The 12,116-nt window shown below is 38.6% G+C and overlaps 1 protein-coding gene across 2 annotated transcripts in view; it reads left to right on the top strand.

Moving 5' to 3' along the window:
* RBM26 (RNA binding motif protein 26) overlaps nt 1-1,927 on the top strand; it is a 51,011-nt gene extending 49,084 nt beyond the window's left edge. For both annotated transcript variants that reach the window (XM_026044504.1, XM_026044505.1), the window contains exon 22: nt 1,236-1,927. In XM_026044504.1, the coding sequence (XP_025900289.1) occupies nt 1,236-1,325 (90 nt within the window). In that variant the 3' untranslated portion in view covers nt 1,326-1,927. The remainder of the gene's footprint in view (nt 1-1,235) is intronic.
* The last annotated feature ends 10,189 nt before the right edge of the window (nt 1,928-12,116 follow it).

Raw genomic sequence — 12,116 nt, 5'->3', positions numbered from 1 at the left:
TGATTCTACCTTCCAGGCCAGACGTTCCCAGTCTGTCTAGTTATTTCCCTGTAGGATGGTGACTGTCCTCAGTGTCCCCTTCTACCTGTTGGGCTGGACCACAGGCGCACAGGTTGGATTGGTAGGATCAGCCAGATGTAAACAGAGCTGCTTTTCAAAATGAACTTTCCATTAGCAAAGGTAAATAAGATGGCAGTTGCTCCCTCTTGCAGAACAGCCTCCTGGTAGAAGGGAGGGCTTCCTTATAGGCTTTTTTCAGTTGAGAGTCTCACATCCCTCTGGAAGGTCTCCAAACTTCACTCCTCGCTCCTCTTTCTGTAAATCTTGTAAACAGGAGGAATGAGTAAGGAAGGGATAACTGCARCGCTGTAGTTAGGAGACTTGGCTAGGAGGCTAATCCTGATGATTTCTTTTTTTGGGTTTATTTTGTTTTTTCATTAATGSATAAACTGATTGCAAAGTGTGCAGTCTTGAAGTTCTGGGATAACGGGTAGTTCATATGTATTTAGTTTGAATATATTAGACATTAATATATGTCTATACTTAGGCAAAAGTAGAAACATGACTCCCTGATGATTTTTTCTTCTTATTTTAGCTTTGCCTTCCTGAATCCTATAACACCTTTTAGTGAACCAAAGCTGTATTTGTATACTCTTTTGACATATTTTATTGTTAYTGAAAGCCAGTAGAGCACTTGAAAATCTGTTAATGTATTTTGTCTAGATTTCTATAAAGACTTTTTCCCCCCTGTTATTATGAAGATTGGGAAGAACTGACAGCTGAGTTTAAGCTGTCAAAATCGAAATGACCCTGAGTCAAACTTCGTGCTGTTCAGGTAGTTTAAGCTCTTTGGGATAAAAGAGGCCAGGTAACACTAATGCTTCATGTAAAATTCCATCGTAAAAATCTTGGCGACCCAACAGCTCGAGTGTGGATGATACTGAAGAATCAGAAAGGTAACATCTCTCCTGGACGTTTTGAAGTCCCTTTGAAAAGAATACAAAACCAAGTTGCATTTGCCCCCTGTTTAAAATATATATGTGTGTCTGTGTGCACCCACTATACTTTGTTGAAAGCGTTACTTTGTTTTAGAAAATGAATATATAAAAACTTCTGATGAGATTTAATAAAGAATATATTTGGTTTTTAGAGTTCCTAGATCTTTTCTTAGATCTTAGTTCTTTTAGAGTTCTACCCTGCCTTAACCTAGAGACTCTCCCCTTTTCCTCTTGAAGTTTCAGGAGGAGTCTCTGGTGGATGACTCCCTGCTCCAAGATGACGACGAAGAGGAGGAGGAGAATGAGTCTCGCTCGTGGAGAAGATGATTCGGCTGATCACAGATGATGCTGGAACGGCACCTGCATTGCATTAGTATTACCTAATGTACTTCTGCATCTTTGTAATAAGGAGGGCTTTGGTAAATGTGGTGAAGTTGGATTCGGATATAGGCTAAAAAGCAGCTGATCAGTTATATGTTTTGAGAGATTGATGTTTGAGTTACATTTCAGTAAATGATTGCTAAAGACATCATACTAGGAACATATGCAATGTTTTTATTACATAGTTCTACAGAAAGTTACAGAATTCTTTGGGTTCTTTGTAATTTACTGAATTGGTCAAACACACATGGCCAAAAGTTGTTATAACATAGATAATTTTTGTTTTATTCCAGATACGGAATGAAAATTTGCATTTAAAATCTTTGTGAATGTTTTCAGAAATGAATAGATAACAGTACTAAACTGAAGTCTCTAAAGTTATGTATTCATAATATTGCATAGTAGTATGCTTAGGCTTTACTATGTACTAGCCTTTTGTTGGATTTGTGTACGTATTTTACCTATGGGTTTTAATGATAAAGTGTATGACTGCTTTGCATATAAGTCCTTATGACTTTAAGATGTTAAAAAATAAAGAAATGGAATGGTCTTCAAAAAAAGAAAAAAAAAAAGAAAAAAAAAGCAATAACCAAAAAAGCTAAGGCAATGGTCCTTCATAATGAAAAAAAAAAAAAAAAAAAAAAAAAGAAAAAGAAAAAAGACCATTCCAGATGGCAACCCCACCCCCATGTTCACAAAAGGAGCTAAAATCACTATCTCTTGCACTAACATAACATTCACTATAAAAAATAAAATTGAAATAGAGAAGTTTCTTTWCAGTCACCCCCAGACGGACTTCACTGCCACCCGAAAGTGTTTGCATGTCCTCTGAATTTAAAAAGTGATTTGAATCAAACTCCCCTTAGAATAATGTTTCRACCAGACTGTCAACCTGCAGTGCCCAACAGTAGAAGAAACCTTGATCCCACCACACAATCCATGCACTCCTGAAATTGAGTCTAAGACTACATTTAAGAGAAGTGGAGTTTTTGGTAGGTATTAGCCTAAACCCTCTAAGTCTGCACACAATAATGGATCTTTTCTGTTCCTGTGTGTCCCATAATTACCTTTTTCTCATTCCAGGAGCAGTATGTGGCAGATCCTCAGTCCCTACTCTACTGTATATATTAATGCACCCAGGTCACGTGTTGCTGCACAGATGTAGCTGCAGTAACTGATGCCCCTGAGTGAGCTGGTGCATCAGCTTCATGGTGCTTTCTAAGAAGACACTTTTTATGTAAGGTCAGAAGCGCAGAGAAAGGGGAAGCCCTCAGCCCTTTGCAGCTTTTGTCACAGAGAATTCGCTCCTCTGTCTCTTAAGTGGCATTTTGCTCTGCTTCTTTTACAAGAAGGGCCACTTGGTACATATTAGAATTCCTGTTTTTTTCCATCAACTCACTGAGCTCAGTGCAGAGCCCCTATCTCATTTACCAAATAGATGCACAGGACAATGCTGCAATTAATAAGTGGGGTTTTTTTTGTTCTGTTTTGTTTTATTTTTCAAGCAGGGACTGCTAGGCTTTAAACTTTTTTTTAACATTTTTTTTCTCTTTAATTCCAAAGTAATAATATCGGGGAGTAATTCCAGAAATAAGACTTCCCCTGTAAATTCTTTTCTTTTTCTCTGTACTTAGTTTTTTTAAGGGTTCTTAGAGGACTGAATCCTATGGGATTTTTTGTTTCTGTTTTAATGTTGCTTTAGTGCATATCATGCAGCAAGATATGCATATATGTAGATTTTTGTATAAGTTTCACATTGAAATTTCACGGTCAACTGCCATGCTTGTTACAGGACGTTCAAAACCTTGCCATAAGGAATTGTGTTTGGGAAAATGATTTCCTTTTGCACTGAATTTCAGGCAAAATAAAATATTTTAAGAACCCTTTTATCCAGTGCTCTGAAGGAGCTATTCTGTCTAGTTCATTGGGTTAAATACATGATTTCCTACTTTTCTTTTTTAATAATTCAGTATATCTGAAGGGTGCCAGTCTCACAATGCAGGAGTTGGAAGTTTCTTACGTGTTGTTTTGGAGAACAGATAGGAGTCAGGAAAGCCCTGTGCGTGCTGCCCTAAGGCCATGGCATAGCAAGCTTTGCTGTTCAGACCTGCCTCTTCACTAACCCTCAGCCATAATCCAAGCTAACAATAAATGTTAGTAAGCAATGATTTACTGTAATCTTTTCTTACTTCAGAGAGTTAACRCTTTAAAAATTGTCATTTATCATTTGCTTGTTTGGAATTTAGACTGGTGACAGTAATGTACCCSTGCGAGACTCTTCTCGTAGTAGCTATATAAATCCCAGTCCACCTGTAAGGGTGAATAAATCCTTTAAAATGCTTTTCATGCTCACACCTCCACAAAGAAAGGGGAGGGATCTGTCCCCATGTGTATTCTCTCCACTATTGTTTTCTTGCATCCTTTGGAATTCTGAAAACCACATGGATCAGAATGTTGTGGTTTACCCTCACTTCAAGAAACAAACCCAAATGTTTAGTTTTCAGTCAAAAACCACTGTGACTGGAAGATATTCCTTGCCCTGTCACAGTCTAAACTGATTCTGTCAAATGACGTCATTTTGGGGGATTGTTTTTGTTTTTCTCGGTGATTTTTACGTGGCAGTTTCCACTGTTTGCAGCTGCCTCAACCACCTCTGGTGTTTCTGTTTGGTCAGAGCCCTGTTAAGACAGGCCAGTGATGAAGTCACCTGGAGCAGCGGCCTCCCGTGTCTGAACCGACCAAGCATCCTGCTCATCTTCATTCCCATCTTAGTTGATCCTGAGTGATTTTTAACAGTTCTATGGATGGATTTAGATAGCCTGAAACACTAAGAATGTTGTTTTTCTCCAGAAAAGCTTTTCCAAATTTCTGTGAGAAGAAAAGTGAACATTGAAGAAGGTATTTTCTTGGTAGATAAAAAAGGCCTTGAATAAGATGTGATCTGATAGGTCCTTCAGTGACAATGTTAGAGAAAACTATAAAACCATATTGGCTAAACTACAGAAAAGGTTAAGTAATACAAATCAGTAATTGCAACTATATTATAGCCTCATCTACAAAACAGAAAATTAGCAGGTGTACTGCTTAGAAGTGGGACTTGGAGCTAGTGTTACTGATATTTTTCTTCTTCCGTTAAAACTCACGTAATTCAGTCAAAAACTCTATAGAAGAAACAAATGAGGTGTTCATTAGTGAAACAAGGTATGAGGCCTATTTTACAGGCAAGCCCATTTCCTACATATAAACTACCATTTTGGGAAATATTCATGTAACTTCAGACATTTGAGTTACGTTGCTGTTCTAAACCATTCTCTGAAAACTGTTTCTACCCTTTATTAGGAATACAAAAATAGTGTCCAGGTAAATTAGGTATTCAAGAAAGACCTAGCAGCAATACCCTTCAGCATGTGTCATATAAAACACTCAGTTGAGCATCTATTCCAAAGAGCCGTAGTAAAGACTACTCTAGTTTTCAGCCCCTGGGTAACTTTTAATAACTCTATGCTTATATGAGGATTTTTCTACTAAGTTGACTGGACAGTATCATTTGCATGTAAACTTCTGAGCTATGTGCTGACCTCATTTTTTTATGAACAAAATGGCCTTGATTTATTTCCTATTGGAAATCTATTTATCTATTCGGGATAAGCTGGGAAGAATTAATGATCAGTATATATCATTAGCAAATGTAAAATTTCAGAAGTGCTTGTGTATTTTGACATTATTGGAAAAGGAGGCATTTCTTCAGGTAAGCTAATTTAGAATGGACTTTTCAGTCTATAAGTTTTTCATATCTTTTCCAAGATGAAAAAGCATTTTATGTGCTCTTGATTTTGTAGTTGCCATCTATCTAATGAGCTTAGAAAATCGAAAGAAGTGCAAGACTTTCTTTTTGACTCAAAAGTGATTTTGATTAGAAATTTGTATTGTCCCCATTATTATTTTTTAATTATTTTTTAACTAATCCCCGAAGTACTAGGTCCCGCTAAGTATACTTGGGCTGGGAGGATCAAGTGTGGGATCTTCCACCTGGCATTACACAATGCTGCACAAACACAAAAGTTAACAGAAAGAGGTATAGACCTTTTTTAAAAATTTTGGAAATCTGAACAATTTTGACTTATCCTTTAACTGAGKAGAGTAGGACTGTTTCTTAATGTGTTGTGGGTTACTTTCAAAGTAATTTCTGTTATCATAATTGCTGTCAGACRGGATGTTTCTTAAATCTCTTGATTAAGAGCTCAAAAAGATGAAGAAAAAAATTGTAAAATCTTTGGTGACATCAACTCTCTATTTTGGAGGGCTAGTAGAGGGCTACTTCTTTATAAGCATTCAAATAAGTTTGTCACACAGTTACCTACATACTTTTTTACCTTAATATGCCTTCACATGTTTCTTTTCATTCTGAACCGTGGTTTGAATCTGTAGATGTCAAAAATGCCTATACCAAAAACAGGTACTTTGCTGACTTCAGTATTATATTTTAATTACCTTTAGACCTAATTGGGTCACAGCTGAGAGAGGTTTCAAGAATGTCCTATGTGCAAGGAATTTCTCCCTATTTTATTAACAGATCATTGCTTTTAAATTCTGTCTGAATGAGCTATTATTGTTAAAGCTTCCTTGAGTGCTGATGCTTTTGACTTTGTCCAGCTGAGTGAAGATTCCTTTTTCCTTCTTGTTACAGTAAGCTTGTTGTGCGAGGACCAGTGGATGGCTTTGAAAATCCTCATCTGACTGCATGGTATTTTACAATGTTTTTRATAATTTTGATGAACTCTTGGATTCCAGGATCCCGTCTGCTTTGTTAGCAAACAGACTAATTCCCTTTCTTACCTTTCTCCCACAAAGACTTGAAAATTACATTCAGCAAATCTGCCCGTGCTGGTTGATGAACTGGATTTTAACATTTCCTGTGGGGCACTTTTTCAGAATTCATTTTTTCTGAGAAACATCTGCAATAGATCTGACTTTTTTGGCCTTTTGGATACAGAGTCGTCTTTAAAGTTAGCAGTGTATGTAAATTTATTCAACTTTTTGAAAAGGTTCAACYTTAAAGAAAATTCAACCTTAAAAAAAAGTAGCAACAACAAAAAACTATATACTACAATTACTCTGTTGTAGTTTCATGTAAGATTTTTAATAGTAAATTGATGGYATATGTTTTCTTTTAAAGAGATTTTTTCTGTCATTTAACATATGTATTTTTAATATTCTTATTTATTTTTTTTTCCAGGAAAAGCTATAGAGATTATATGTAGCTTTATTTGCAGATCTCAGAAATGGGAACAACTCAGGTGACTATTTCTAGTTAACAAAGATTGACTTTTGCTTCTTAGGCTTATTCTTCTTTTAATGGCCTTAAGTTATCTGAGATGCTTTCCTAATGAACTGCAACTAGGTGGAAGATTTCTCTGTTCTAAGGCTTGCCAAGCTGCCTCTCTCTACAATAATTTCCTCTCTAGGGAAATGAGAAAAGTTTCTTAGATTTTAAAGGTCATAATTTATTCTTCATCTTGCGCAGAGTTTTGTGTAATACTGACGTTTGAGTCAAAATTTTTCCTAGTAGTAAGGAAAACAAAGACTTGACAAATACGTATGTTGACCAGTGCGTCTAAAACTCCGTATCCCAATGCTAAAATTGTGTGCGTGTTGCTAATGCATATGTGCTGTAGGTGAGATCTGTGAAAGCACAGAAATGCCTTTAGTCTACAAGAACTCGCGTTTTATGGAGCTCTTCTACTCTGCAGGACTCCGCTCCATAAAAGCTGTGAAAAGTGCCCTTTCCATTAAAGCAAACTTGATTTTAACAGGAAGAAATATTCTTTCTCACATTTGCAAACTGTCCTTTCTCTGTTTATAAAAGGCAGTTCTCAGTTTTTCACTTGAGCTGCAGCCCTGCGTTGTCTTTTTTGAATGCTAGAGGGCACTATGGCTACACAAGTGAACCTGACAGGAATGGGAAATGATTTGCTCCCCTTTCAACACTTCTGTGATATTTTCCCTTGTTTCAGTTCTCATACTAATATTTGCATTTCTTGCAGAATCCTTCGTGCATCTTGAGCATGTCAGCAGAAATCCTATTTTTTTGTGAACTGATACAAGTTGTCTCTCTTTGGAATTAGGTACCAATGATAAAACGTGACTCCGAGYGTTTAAGCCTGGATAAATTAGAAGAATATTTTGTGTTGCAAGAGACACATACCCATCTCCTGTTCTGCTCTGGGAGCTGAATTGCTTTTTCATAGATCACAGCTGAGGTAACAGAAAACTTTGGGCAGCTGTATCCTGTTTGCCAAGGCTTTTTGTAAAAATCTTTTAAAAATATGTTTATGATCTCGAGTAGAGGTAGCAAACCGAAAACTAACTCCCTGCTGGAGAATGTGTGTGGCAGAGGATGCTCTCTGTAATCTGCAAAAGAAAGCATGAGGTTACCATGATGTGAACAAATAGCCTCTCAGCTTTCTTTTAGGATAGACTCATTTTAGATACAGCAAAAAATTAACTACTGTAACTGCAGCAACTGGTGCAGTGTAACTACATGAAGTCATTTTTCAATCATAATATGGAATATTTGTTAATAACGATACTTTTGATAGTATTATCTTGTCTTAACTTGTCCTGCCTGCGTGCAACCTCCATGCAAACAAATCCTTGCTAGGCCAGCAATACAAGGATGCCCATTTGACTTGTTCTGTGTTGTTTTCTTGTCTCTTTATTTGAGTTTAATGTCAGAAAGTGCTGAAATATCACTAATTTTGTTATGATTTTCTTTATCTAGAAATTCAATTTATTTGAATTTATTTGTTTGCATAGTTCTACAAGCTTAGCCTTTCTCACTCTTGTGAGGCAAAAAGCAAAAGAGTTTTGTGAGGAACACAGAAGTAATCAAGCAAGCTGCAAAGGAGCAAGTTCAGGTAATTTTGCTGCAGGATAGAATTGCACAATGTAGATATGCAGAAAGGTGGACTTTCCGTAGCTCAGGAGTTAGACTTGTGACCATCTTCCAAATAAAATGTTGGAATGAGGGAAAACCGTGTGTTTTCCCAGTTACTGGTTTGGATGTGGAGCCTCTAATTGCTTATGTACAAGAACTCCTTCAAAATCAGTTTGTCTTTTTATTTACAGAGCGAAAAACTTGTTTTGTTTCTGCATCCAGGCACGAATATATTTCAGGAAAAACATTTGTTTACTTTTAAACTGTGGAAGAATAACTGGTGAATATTTGTTTCCAGACCCAGGTCTGCTGGAATACGGAACTGTTGCAAATGACTTCAGTCACTCTGTTTTTGTCATGCTCAAATTTTATCTGTCATTTTGCAAAATTAACAAAAGTGGAAGACCAAAAAAAAAAAAAAAGACATTTTCTCATTTTAAGAGTCTGAATTTTCTTTTGCTGTTCCCAGAACCAGCATCCTGTACGCAGTGTATTCACATGGGTTATTGTGATGTAACCAAATGTAAATGCACACATCTTCTGTTGCCAGCAAGTGTGGGATGAAAGAGCTGGGAGCAACAGAAATGGCCCCGGCCTTCACGTGAAGGAGCTGAGAGCTGATCTCGCGCTCGTGGCGGCCGTGCGTCCTGCCCTCAATTGCCAAACAGCTTTGGCGTAAGGGTCACAGCCGGGTGTTGGCAGCACACTGGAGTGAAACTGAGCAATTTGGGGTTTTTCTGACAGTGTATAATGAAAAGCAGTGAGACCATTACGGTTTGCTAACTTGTAAGAGGTCTGTATTTGCACTTTTGTATTGATGAATCATCCACAATTCTTGTATTCACTAAATATATATTTTGATAACTCTGTGATTAAAAGCATTTATAAGTATTGGGTTTTTGTTTATAGGGAACTACCTCTAAGCATCCTTTGAAGTGATCCTTTGCAAGTGCTGTTTCTTTTTTCTGTCTTCGTTTACTGTAATGTTTCCTGATGTCTTTGATGTTGTCTTGGGCCATACCTGCAAATTTACTACATATTAAACACTTTTTTTTTTTTTTTTTTTTGAAGGCTTATTTGCTCATTTTAGGAATGGAAAGCTCTGAAGAATTAGCTATGTATTAGGGGAATAATTTGCAAAATGTGGAATCTGGAAAAAAAAAGATTAACCAATAACATTTCATTACAGCACCATTTTTAAGATAGCAGTATATCATATTTCAATACTATCTGTAGATAAGCTTTTGTTAAACTTTTAAAGTAATTCCAGTAGGTAATTACTAGTGTTTTAATAGTCTGAGCCAGAATTGATGGTAGCTTGATTGGCTGTAGCAGTTACTAAAGTTCACGTTTTATGACCTCCTTAAAAATACTAATTTAGAAGCTTATGAATTACTCTCTGGAGTCGTTCTGAATTAACAAATACTGAGCTATCTTTTAGCTATGGAAATTTAAGCAATTTCCACCTATTACTGCACTTTACAGTGTTTTCAAGAACTCCTTTTCTACGTAGTGAAGAAGTAACTCTTTCATGGCCACTTGCAATGAGTGTCCTCATAAGTAGTCTCGTTCTGTGCCACTAATAGAGCCAGGACGGTGACACTTGCCCCTCCTGTGTGCTTGGCACATGTGGATTTCTGTGGTCGTCACTTGGGGAGCTAGGACACACTTTTAGAAATGAGGTAGTCAAAACTGAGTCACTGTCCTCATCTGCTCACCGGGTGGCTGGAAAGGCTTTTGATGGGGGCTGCAGCAGCTGGGATCAAGAGGTCGTCTTCCCAGTCTGAAAGTCTCAGCTTTCCTTCCTGAGGTACTTCCAGTCGCAAACCTGGCATCACTGCAGGGTTCTTGGCTACATGCATTTCACCTCAATTCTTAGTTGTATTTAACAAGCAGAATGTGGAAGCTGAAGAGCTTCCACGGGCAGTGGGAAGAGAGGAGCGAGTGGGAGCAGCAGCAGTGCCCTTGTTCATGCCCGTTCCTCACACACATGGGGCAATGGAAGCTGCCAACCCTTCAATGGAAACTGCGCGGCTTCACCTCTGAGCGGGCCCTCTGGGCCCTTCTGGCATCAGTAAAAATGTGCCCTTGGTAACTCTGGCAACAGGGACTTCTGTTTGGGACTCCTGGCTTCTCATGATGTCCAGCACTTCCAAAGCGGACAGTGTCATGAGGTAAGGAAAGCCCTGGAAGAYGCTGTGAATTTTATCAAATCCTCTGGATCTTCACTCTGCCCGCCGTGGGAAAAGCGGTTCTTTGTCAGAAGCTGTGGCTCACGCGGCAGGACATGCCTAATGCTGCTGGTGGGCGGCTTCCTCCAGCAAAGCTCCGAGCCGAGGGAGCGGAGCTGAAGGAACAGACCACAGCGCCTGCACTTTCACTAGGAGCAGGCGGGCTGCCAGCTGGCTGAAACAGCCCCGAGGCGGCAGCAGGAGGAGATTATTCCCCTAATGGAGCTGTGCAGACAAGCTCACCCCTTAGAAGGGACCACAGGCGATTCTGATGGCATCTGGTGCACAGGGGATTTTGCCAGTCACGGAACCAAGTTGGGAGAGAGCTAAATGTATTTTGCAGAAAGATGTGGCAGAAGTTGGACAGCGTTGAGGCTGGTTTTGCTGAAACTTGTTGGATGCTGGTGAAATAAACTACCAAGGTTAATTTAGAAGAAGGAAACAGGCAGATGGAAGCTGGGGTTTCAAGTTCTGGGTCAGGCCAAAGATTTGCTTTTATGCTTGTTTTCTTTCACATAATCCACCTGCTGTCTGTCGCACTGTGGGACAGCCCAGTTTGCTGCAGGAGAGAGAACCTGCTGTAGAAGATTTRGAAAATATTGGCAAATTCACCAAGTAGGCCAAAGGAATACTGGTTATTTTGTTCTAGTTTCACAGAGGCTTTCAGATGGAGCTCTACAACAGCATCCAAGATACCAAACAGTCTAGATACAGCTTGGTTTGGTGCTTCCTTCTTCCAAACCCGCTTGGACACAGTCCTGTGCCCCCTGCTCTAGGTGACCCTGCATGTGCAGGGGGTTTGAGCTWGATGATCCCTAAAGGTCCCTTCCAATATTAAGAATTCTATGATTTCTCCTGGATGGTGGGACATCTCAATTCAGTGTTGAACTGAATATTGCTTATTATGAATGTTACTGAAGAAAGCTGGCTTCTTGATCAGTTGCTATTCTGAAAGATCACTGTCCTCTCCCCATTAATAGTTTTTGTGGGATGAGACCTGCTTGTCAGAGCAAGATAGGTTAGTTTAAACAGGTCAAGTAATAGACCTTGGCTGTTATTAATCTGTTTAACCCCATCGGCTGAGTGAACAAATTAAGCAGCAGTTACATGAGCTGTTGAACTGGCAGATCATAATTTCGGATTGGAAAATGAATGGTGATGAGAAGTAGCAGAGACGGGAAGAGGGTGCAAGGCTAAGCTCAACTTGTACCATTTTATTCATAGCTACATATGTCAACTGAGCTGCTAGAAGGGGGCACTTCTGTAACACAGTGCAGAGCATTTTGATGGCTACCTCCATTTACACATCTCCAGCTTTCTGAAGAATCATCTGCCGTGTCTTGTCTTTCCTTTTACAGAAGGATTGGGAACTGAGCTGGGTACCTGAAGTGTCAGGAGCCATATCAACTCCTCTGTTTACCCAAGAGAGGTTATGTTTTCTTCAATGCTTTCTAAAGTCAGAAAAAAGTATTCAACATGAAATGAAAATATTAATACAAAAAGGAAGGTGAGCTAAAATCTTACCTCTTTTTTGAAATCCAAAAATCACAGTGAGAATCAGTGATTTTC

Source organism: Nothoprocta perdicaria, unplaced genomic scaffold, assembly GCF_003342845.1.
Source record: "Nothoprocta perdicaria isolate Ctin4 unplaced genomic scaffold, notPer1 scaffold_37, whole genome shotgun sequence".
Classification (NCBI taxonomy): domain Eukaryota; kingdom Metazoa; phylum Chordata; class Aves; order Tinamiformes; family Tinamidae; genus Nothoprocta; species Nothoprocta perdicaria.
This window is presented reverse-complemented; position numbering and strand designations above follow the sequence as displayed.